Raw genomic sequence first — 10,291 nt, 5'->3', positions numbered from 1 at the left:
AGGTAGACTTTATGGGAATTATGACCCTCCCCCATTTTACAGCTGAAGAAACTGTGACTCAAAGAAGGGACATAATTCACCCATAATCCAGCAGCTAATGTCAGAAACAGGGTATAGACACCCACATTTTCCTGAGTCAAACTCCAGCAATATAGCAGGAAGTGGGGTACCCGAGGTAATGAGGGTTTTGGGGTGGGAGAGTTGAGAGCCACGAAGGGACAATGGTAGGAACTAGAGCATGCTGGGAGAGGATCTTGGATGTGTTGTGTGTGGAGGGTGGGGGAGAAACAATTTGGTGGTGTGGGAGGCAACGAGCAGGCGGTACAGTACCAGTGTCTGCCAGCTGGCTCCCAGTGATGGCTCTAACTTCCTATGTCTCTTTCTTTTGCGACCTGGCCTGGGAAGGCCAGAATGACATCTCTGGGCCCTTTGCTCTCTGGGATGGTTCCGTAGATGCAGAGCTCTGACATCCTCCTAACTCTGGGTTATGTCTTTGGGGCTTAGGGCTAACAAGCCAATAGGTTTCCCCAGCCTCTCAGTCAGCCCCTGTCCATTATCGGGAAGAACTGGTGTTCACCAGCTCTGGCTTTTCCTGATGTGGTTTGGGGGTGGACAGAGTGATGAGAGGAGCGTTCACATTTCTTCTGCAGAGTTGATATTGAATTATTTTAGATTTTTATTTCCTTAGAAGCAGAAGTTAGAAATCTAACACTAGAGATGGGGAGGTATGGGGTAGAGGAAGGGACTTGCCCGGGCTCCTACAGACAGCAGAGTCAAGGCCACAGCTCAGGATCCTGATCCCAGCTCGCCCTTCCCAACATCCCAGCTCTGATTATGGCAGAGAGGAAGGAAGCAGGGGCAGCTGCAGCTGCACCCTGAGGAGCTTCACCCCAGCGAGCTAGAACTCATAGGGGGAAATGAAGGCAGTGATCCTGAAGACATGCTTGCCCAGCAGGACCTTCTTGGAGAGCTCGCTCATCTCCAGCTGCACCTCCAGGGTGGTGGGGCCTGGCACAGGGCTGGTCAGCACCAGCTCTCCTGTGTGCCGGTCTGAGCGCTGCACGGCGAATGCCCCGAGGCCCCGGCCCCCCGTGATGGCGAAGCGCAGACTGTCCCCCAGGAAGCGTGTGGTGGACATCCTGAAGAGCACCCGGGGCACCGTGCGGTTGGAGGGCAGCGGCAGGTAATGGAAGGAGATGGAGTTGGCCGCCTGGCGGCAGGCCTGGCTGTCCACTGGGCACGGGTTCCGCTCACACTGGCTGCAGGAGAAAAGGAAGCTGAGGGCCCCCTCCCTGGCTTCTCCCCTCCAGGGTCTCGGGGCCACGGGCAAGATGAGTGGGGCCCTCAGCCTGCTTCCCACCTCAGCAAGCAAACCCATAAACCTTTAAGGTTTGCACAGTGCTTCACAAATACCTCGTTCTGGGCATCTGGGAACACTGGTGCTCCGTAAATCTTCCCTTTCCCTCTAAGCTACGTGCTGTTATCCTCATTTCCCACTGAAGAAACTGAGGACAGGCTAAGCAACCTATCTGGGGCCACAGCCAGTAAGTGTCTGAGGGCAAATTTAGACACGGATCTTTCGGACTCCAAACCCACCCAGAGCTGGCCTCTGCCTGCCGGCAGCCCACAGAGCATCCCGATGGGGGCTTCCGCCCCTGGGGCGAGGGAGGGCTAGACCTGACAGTGCTCCTTGGGAGCACTGGGCTTCCAGCTCCAGGGCCCTGAGCGTGGATAGCTGTGGATGCACTTGGGCGCTGGCCAGTGTTGGGGAGGCGCCGGCCCTGAGAGCGGGCCACTGATCTGGCTGCCGTGGCTTCCAGATTAGCTTCTCAGCTCCACTTCCCTCCTCTCACACCTTATCTTCCCCTCCATACCCGGGACTCCGGCCTCTCTCTGCCCTTATGTGCGGTGTCCCAAGTCAGCTCATTTTCCTCTGCCTCCCCAGTGGGGGCTCGAGATGCCGATCTCTGCTTTACCCCTGGCTCCTCTTATTTCCCAGTGAAAAGCCCACCGTCTGCAAGAAGGCTTCCCTGAGTCCCCTTTAATCCCGGTGCTCTCCCTTCGGACAGGCTCCGCTGTGCCCTGCGGGTGTCCGGTTTTCAGTAGAGTGTAAGCCCCCTGGGGACAGAGGCCTCCTCTCCCCCTTCTCTCTATATCTCAAGAGCCTGGCACCCAGTGGGCCCTAGTGGCGGCTTCCTGACTGGCCTTGGATAACCTCCCCTCAAGAGAGGGAGGCCGGGGGCCGCGGGGAGCCGGAGGGAGGCCCGGGAGCCACTCACAAGGCCGAGGTCTTCACGTAGCTGGTGTTGTGCCGGGGCCGGGGACACTCGGGCCGCACACACTGGAAGCCCCCAAAGGTGTTGATGCAGAGCTCGCCCCGGCTGCAGTTGTGCTGCTGGTCTGCACACTCATCCATGTCTGGCCAGAGCAAGACAGACGCTGCTCTTAGTCCCCGGCCCCTTTCCTCCCCCCTCTCTGTCTCGCCACTTTCATTTCTTTTCTTTCTCATTCTTGCTCTCCCATTCTTTCCTCGTTCTCTCCCTTTCCCTCTCTCCTCTCTCTGGCTCCTCTTTCATTCCTTCTCTTTCTTTCTCACTCCTGTTCTCCCCCTCCTTTCTCTCCCTTTCCCTCTCTCCTCTCTCTGGCTCCTCTTTCATTCCTTCTCTTTCTTTCTCACTCCTGTTCTCCCCCTCCTTTCTCTCCCTTTCCCTCTCTCCTCTCTCTGTCTCTTCCTGCTCTCAATCTGTCCTCTGACGATCTCAGGATAATTGATCCTGATGGATGGGCTGGATCTCCAAACAGGAGCTCCGGATCCTTCTCCACAAGGATATGTGGGGAGTCTGACCTTTCCAGCTCAGTCTTTCCTTGTGTCCAAGGGGAGTTCACAGGAACAAGGGGGGAGGTCTCGGAGCCCCTGAGTTCCCTCCTGGCTCATCCCCACCCTCTTCTACCCTGGGGTGGAGTGGAGAGCATAAAAACCATCCCCAAACTCCCTGGGGCATGGGAGAGACAGATGCTGTCTGTGGCACCGGAGAGTGGGCGGTACCGCGTGATGTGCAGGATTACTCTCTAGAACAAGGAGCTCTTGAGTGAGAGGAGAGACGGGAAGAGGTGCAAAGGGCAAGCCGTGAGGAACCGCGGAGGACGTGTCTGAGGCCGGGGCGCCCCCTCCCCCTCCCCTGCATAGACGAGCCCACCTTCACACGTGTTTTGGTCGGGGTTGAGCAGGTAGCCTGGGGGGCAGACACAACGGTAGGAGCCCGGCAGGTTGATACAGCTGTGGACACAGATTCGGTTCTGGTGGTTCAGCTGGAAGAGCTGGCACTCATCAACATCTGGGAGGGGAGCGGCGGAGGTCGGAAGATGGGCGGAGACAGCTCTGGGCGCCCTCTTCCTTCCCTGCCGCCCCTTCCCGAGCGTCCCTCCGGCAGGTCACATCCGGGCTCTAACACCGGAGAGGACCTTGGAGGGACTGGAGCCCCCCCTTCCACTTCAGAAAGGAGGAACCGCAGCCCTGACTTGTCCGAGCTGGGATGTGGACCCGGACTGTGGCTCTCAGGGCTCCTCCCACTACATCCCATTCCTTAGGGCCTTGGGTCTCCACGACCTCGGCTAGAAGACTTAGGGAAAAGTCCAGATTCTTAGTCTAGAACCTGTACTGAGCTGAGGTCCTGCTTCCCGCCCTTCCCCCGGACCTCCTGGTTAGGATGGTCCAGAACCCGAGCGCTGGGCTCCAGTCCCAGGAATCCCCTTGAGCAAGCACAGATCTGGGGGACAAGGGATGGGCGCTGGTCCGGGCAATTCCCTGACTTCACACGCTCGCCTTCTACTGAAGTAATACAACCCGCAGACAAATAGGCACGTGATCATCTGGGAGGAGCGAGACCCTCCAAGGCTCCTCAGAGCCCGCGGTGACAAGTCGGGGTCCTGGAGCGGAGGGGGGTCGTTCCAGGCGGAGACACGGAGCACAGAGTCCCGAGGGACCCGGGGAGGGAGGACGGCGCTATAGTAAGTGACACCTGGCGGTCCCTCTGGACTAGCGGCCCGACTCTCACATCCTCTCCGCAGGTGGAGGAGACACACGCTCACCTTGACACAAGCCGCCGGCGCGCATCTGGAAGCCCGCGTCGCAGCTGCACTGCCGGGCGCCCTGCCCGTTCTCCGCACAGCGGGGCTGGCGGCTGAAGGAAGTGTTGCTCAGGGACACCCAGTCTGGGAGGGGTGGGGGGAGGGGCAGGCGGAAGAGGGCGTGGTCAGAGAGGGAGCCGCCCCCAGCCCCAGTCAGTGCTGCTGAGCACGAGGCCCAAGGGCCCAGGGCTGCACGAAGGGCCCCGGTCAAGCTCTCTCCCTCCCGACACTCCCCCCAGGTCTTCCCAGGTGGACGGGGGAGTCCCCAGAGTGTCGCACTGGGAGGGGCTGAGGGTAGGGAAGCCGGCAAGGGACCGGCCGGGGACACGTCTAGGCAGAGGCCCGGAGGTCGTTCTGGAGGTGAGGGTGAAGGGGGTGCGCGCCCGTGAGATGTGTGGCCCACGTGGGCCCTGCAGGCCGCCGGGCTTCCTGCAGACCAGGATCTGCACTGTGACTCCTTAGGACACCCCCGACCGGATGTAGAGGAACCCCCTTCACCCTCAGGCTGGACCCGGAGGAACCCCCCCACCGGATGTACAGGAGCTCCCCTCACCCCCAAACGGATGTGGAAGAACCCCCCCAAACCAGACCAGACACCCCCCTTCCCTCCCAGGGTAGGATGGCTCTCCGCAGGAGAACCCTTCCCCACCCTGCCCACTTCCCTGTGCTTTCTCAGCGCCCCCGGAAGCATTCCCCGGGGCCAGGCCAGGGACAGTGACCTCTGGGAGGCGGAGCCGCTGGGAGGGGGCGGCCCGGGGGTGTCCGGGGCACTCACAGGAGGTTGCGGGGCTCTGGCAGTTGCTTCCGGTCCAGCCGCTGGGACAGAGGCAGACGTACCGCTGCGCCTCGTCCACGCACGTGCCCCCGTTGGTGCAGGGCTGACTGGCGCAGTCATCGATACCTGGAGGCGGGGTGGGGGTGGGGGCGTCACCACCCGCCCCCAGAGCAGCGGGACACCCCCCACATGCACTTGTGCCCCGGGTTTGGTGTCGGGGTTGCTTGAGGGGGGCCCGGGGTCTGTGTCTGCGCCCCCACCAGAGTCAGAGCCCTCCCTTCGTCACCCCGCCCGCCCCTCATGCAGAGAATACGTCACTCTTGCAAAAGGGCTGCTGCCCGCTCCACGTCCGGTTCTCCTGGCAGAGCCGGGTCTCGGAGCCCACCAGCTGGAAGCCGGCGTCGCACAAGAAGTGCGCCTCGTGCCCGACGCCCGCCTTCTTCCCCAGCTTCCGGCCGTGGCTGGGGGCGGCCAGAGGGGGGCACGTCTCTGGGGAGAGGAATAGAAAGTTCCCGTTCTGGCCCTTTGGGGCCGAGGCTCCTCCCAGCAAATTCCGGCACAAGCTAGCGCAGGTAGCGGCCCACTTCACAGATGACAACACTGAGGCGCGCCGCCTTCTCCGAGGGAGGATGGACGTTAGAAGTCCCCATGCCGGGCGGGAGGGCCTCCTCCCCATGTACGGCCGAGCTTTGCTCCTCCTGGCCCCGTGACCCAGGTCTGAGCCCCGCCCCCCACTCGCTGTGGGAGCCTGAGCCGGTCCCACAATCGTCTGAGGGGGTGACTCAGTGACCGCCAGGGGCCGGCCTGGGAACCACGGAGGCCGCTTGTTGTTAGAGGAAAATCAGGCCAGACCCCAAGCGAGCTTGGAGTCTCAGTCACTCCCGTTGTGGGAAGCTTGTCTGAGTCCCTGAGGGGCAACGGGCCCAGATGCGAGATGCTCTCCCTTGCCCCCGCATCCCCACAGCCCCACAGCTGGGCCACATAGAACAGACCCCAAAGCCCACATGGGGACCTGATACTTGGGGAGCCTGAGCCCCCAGCCTCCAGCACCGGCCCCGGCTCCCACTCCACCCTGGACTCCAAAGCCCAGAGCTGCCCCGGAGCCTGGGACCGATAAAGCCCGTCCCGAGTGGGCGGGGCCGTCGGGCCCGGCCTCTGTGGTTACCGTTCCTCCGTGTGGCCTGCTTGTGGACGTTCCCCTGCAGCAGGGTGAGCTGTTTCCTGAGGCTGCGCAGTCCCTGCAGCTGGGCGGCTTCTTGGCTAGACAGCAGTTTCTGCATCTGGCGGATGGTGGTGAGCACTGACCGCTTGCTCAGGCAGCCCTGAAGGACGGAGGATGGACACCCGGAATCATCATCTGCAGGGACCCCTCCAGCCAGGGGGACCCTTGGGAGGACCAAGGGAGCGCCTCCCACTTGTGGGCAGCCCCAAAGCCCTCTTTTCCCAGAGCTCCTCAGCCCTCTGGGCCAAAGGACCCACATCTGGACCTTCTCTCACCATAGAACTCCATTCCCCTCATTCTACAAATGGAGAAACTGAGGTCTAGAAAGCTGAAATAAATTGCCCAAAGTCGAGAGGCCATTAGATGGAATGCTGGATCTGAGTTCAAATTCAGACTCAGTGTTTCTGAGACCCTCCTTCATCTGTAAAATGGAGTTCTCTGACTCCAAGTCCCTTCAACCAATCCTTGTATGGCGGTCTCCAGCCCCCGTTTATTCTGGCTAACCTCCAGCCTTTCAACAAAGTCCACAGCTTTCCTAAAACGTGCTTCTGAAGGCCAAATGTTCCAGGTTCGATGCTCCAGAACAGGGGACAGCCCGTCTCGTTTTCCTCATTCGGGAGGCCCCGTTACACTGTTGACCCTTATTATGCCTCAGCAGGGGCTCTCTGTCAGAGTGTGGTGGACAGGACTTGAAACTTGAGAAGGTCTGAATTTGAATCCTTCCCCAGAAGCTCCCTGGCTGTATGGCTCTGGGCAAATCATTTACACTCTCCTATTTTTATTTTTCTCTCTTTTCACAGCATCTGCCTCATAGGCTCCTTGTAAGGATCAAATGAGATCAGGGTGTAAAATATTTAGCAAATCTTAAGGTGCTTATTGTCAGAGAGAGATAGACCTGTGAATGTCTGCTTAGCCAGGACAAAAGGCATCAGAGACACGTGCAAAAGCCTGATCAACACCAGGAAGCTGGGTATTGGGTTTGGTTCTTCATGCAGACCTCTGGGTGCCTTGATTTCACCATTTGGGAAATGGGTATGCTAAGTCATGCAGTTCAGGATGTGGCCCTATAGGAGGGATTACCTAGATCAGGGGTTCTCAAACTACGGCAGCGGGCCAGATGCGGCCCACTGAGGACGTTTATGCCACCCACAGGGTTGTGGCAAATGGGCTGAGGGGCGGAGACAGAGTGTGAGCTTTTGTTTTTACTATAGTCCAGCCCTCCAACAGTCTGAGGGACAGTGAACTGGCCCCCTATTTAAAAAGTTTGAGGACCACTGACCTAGATGCTGCTTCCTGATTGTTCCCCAAGGGGAGAACTGGTGGCTGAAATGAGTGAAGGGGCTCCCCTTACCTGCCCATCACTGAGAGGGACCTGCAGCAGGCTCAGGGTTATGAGAAACAGCAGCCCAAACATCATTCTGGATGAGGTTCAGCAAGTCCTGAGGTGGGTGAAAGCCTGGAGGAGAGAAGAAATAGCACCCAAGTGCAGAGCATCATGGGAGGAGGGTACAAGAGCACCAGGTCCAGAGCATCATGGGAGGAGAGTGTGAGAGCACCCAGGACCAGAACATCTGGGGGAGGGTATGAGGCTGTGGGCTGATTCGAGCCTCCTTCCAAAGCCAGATTTTCTGCCTTCATTCACAAGCACGGAGGCTGCCCTTTACTGGCAGGGGCCGGGAAGGGGAAGGCAGTGGGAGTGGGGAGGGGTGAGGAGCAAGGCCACCCCTTGACCCTCTCCCCAGGACCATGGGAGCTGCATCCTGGCTCCCTGTGGTCAGGAGAGGGTCACCGGCTCCAGTGCTCCCTTCAGGGATGGCTGCTCTTTCCTTCTGCTCCTGGAGGTGGCTCCCGGGGGGCCCTTGGCCGGTCCCCAAGATGGCTAGTGTCCAGCCCATCCTGCCTGGCCCCAGGTGGGGTTAGGAGCCTCCCTGAGGCTGGGCTTCCTCAGGACCAGAGCCTTGGGGCACAATGGTTTCACTCAGCAGAGCCTCCCCAAGCTCCCTCCCTCTCCCAGCTTACGGTGGTGAAGCAGGCTGTCCTGCGGGAGCCCAGCCACGCGGGGTCAGGCGCCGGGGTCCTGCTGGCCGCTCCTCGTCGGCTCTGAAGACGTTGCCTCCTCTCGCCCTCTGACTTTCTAACATGAGGGGCGGGACGGGGGAGGGGCTGCCTCCTTCCCCCCTCAGAGTCCCCCCTTACCACCAGAGATCTGCCCGTGAGGGAGGGGCTTGTGGGCAGCCCTGTATGTAGTGTGTGTTTGTCTCTGGGTGGGAGGAGCCCCCCAATACTGCATCTCCCCTCCTCCTCCTTCCTGCCTGCATCCAGGGAGAAGGGGAGAGCCGCAAGCTTGTTTGCATTAAGAGCCTCTCCCTGAGTCCCTGGCCCGGCCCCAGGCCCTGGCTCCTGCAGCTGCAAGGATGGAGAGGGCAGTAGCCATCAGACCTACTGTGTGCAGTGCCAGGACCCAAGAAAAGGGGAATAAGGGGGTCTGCTCCGGAGGAACCTGGGGTCCCCAAGACAGGGGGGGCTGAGTGTGAAGGAAGCCAATGAGAAAGGTCCTTATGTACCCAAAAGATGGAGGCCCAGGATGTGGGGATGACACAGGAAGGATGGAGCTGCGGGAGTCCTTCCTCTCCCTCTGCCTATAAGCTGCACCATGGACTGTCCATAGAGGCTTTAATGGAAGCTGCTCTTCCCAAGGCCAGTAGGGTACCCCCAAAGAATGGGGAGTCCCGAGGGTTTCCCCAAATGTGCCCCAGGTCCTACCAGCACAGCTAGCATCCCCCTCCCTGCAAGGCCAGGATGGAGAAGGAGTCGGCCATTTAACCCCCCCACAGTTCTCACTGTGTTATTCCCCTTACTACTCAGAGGAATAAGTAAGAACAGGTATCCACGGACAGAATCGAACTGTTCCTGTTCCTCACTAGCCTAGTGGCTCTGTGCACAGAGCACTGGATTTGTACAGCCAGAAAGGCCCGGTTCAAAGCCCACCTCAGACCCTGGCCAGGGGCCTCCCCTAACTTAGGCCGGTTCCTCTAATGGCAGAGGGCTATTGTAAATAAATGCTGTATGTATGAGAGCTCTGAGATATATATATATATATATACACCCATTATGTATATATGTGTGTGTACATATTATATACATATTATGTTATATGTATGTTATTTTATATTGCGCATGTATATTATATACACATATAGAAATATGCATGCTTATATATATAAATGCTTATACATGTGTATAATTTATAAATGCTGTAAGACAGACGTCCAGACACCCATGACAGAAGAGAGAGCTGGGAGCTTATCTGCAACCTGAAGGTGACTCTCTGATCACCCTCCCTGTGGGAAGAAGAGCTGCAAGGGGACCTCTGATGCCCCCCAACATTGTGAGGGCAAGGTATGATAATATTCTCCCACAAACCTCTTGTCCCCACTCTGTCCCCTCTTCCTTACATATCTTGTGTACCTATCATTGCTTGTGGCTAAACTCCTCGAAGGCAGGGGCTGCTTCTGCCTCTCCTTGCATTCCCAGGCCTTGGCATGGTGCCCGGTGGGCAGCGAGCCCCCAGGAAGGGCATGCCCACTGCCTGCCTGAGGTGGGTGCTGGATGGTCGGCTCCTGAGGTTCTCCCTAATTCAGAGACCCCAGGATTCCAGAGAACCTTGGTAGGAGGGCTGCCCTAGGAAGGGTCATTAGCATCTGGGGCCCCGTGTTCTTGGCCTGGGAGGGAGAGGAGTTGGCAGGGGATGGAGCCGGAGGCTGGAGCTGCTGCCAAGTCTGCCCGGCCCCACACACTGTGCCCATTCAAAGGGAAAGAATCACTCATTCACGCCCAGTGGGGAACTGCTGGCAGCGCCTGCCTCCCTCTTGGAGAGAGAATGGCACTCTCTGCTGGTGAAGATAGGAGGGGAGACAGCTCCCTGGCACACGGCTGGGTCCCCCTCCCCAATTCTGAGCCCCGAGGGCAGCAGGTCCTGGAAGGAATCTTAGACGGCCTCGGGCACCTCGCCCAGCCCTGCCCAAACCCAGGAGGACATCAGGCCTGATCACTTCTCCTAGGCTCCCTGGGAATGGGAGGCAAGTCTCCTTTGGGACAATGATACAAAAATCTCCAATGTCAATTTCTTTTAGAAATCATGTTTTATATTGGATTTAACACATATT

The 10,291-nt window shown here is 58.8% G+C and overlaps 1 protein-coding gene across 1 annotated transcript; it reads right to left on the bottom strand.

Annotated features, from left to right (window-relative positions):
* Window positions 1–658: 658 nt before the first annotated feature.
* On the bottom strand, window positions 659–8,259 carry LOC141553188 (fibulin-7-like). Its single transcript, XM_074285007.1, has 9 exons — window positions 8,145–8,259; window positions 7,477–7,581; window positions 6,069–6,225; window positions 5,222–5,392; window positions 4,904–5,029; window positions 4,090–4,212; window positions 3,198–3,335; window positions 2,280–2,418; window positions 659–1,259 (listed from the first exon to the last, which is right to left on the bottom strand). Exons 2-9 carry the CDS (start codon window positions 7,540–7,542, stop codon window positions 899–901), a joined length of 1,281 nt encoding a protein of 426 aa, XP_074141108.1. The 5' UTR covers window positions 7,543–7,581; window positions 8,145–8,259; the 3' UTR covers window positions 659–898.
* Between the last annotated feature and the right edge of the window lie 2,032 nt (window positions 8,260–10,291).

Source organism: Sminthopsis crassicaudata, chromosome 2 (genome assembly GCF_048593235.1).
Source record: "Sminthopsis crassicaudata isolate SCR6 chromosome 2, ASM4859323v1, whole genome shotgun sequence".
NCBI lineage: Eukaryota > Metazoa > Chordata > Mammalia > Dasyuromorphia > Dasyuridae > Sminthopsis > Sminthopsis crassicaudata.
The sequence above is the reverse complement of the archived record's forward strand: the minus strand, read 5'-3'. Positions and strand labels throughout refer to the sequence as shown.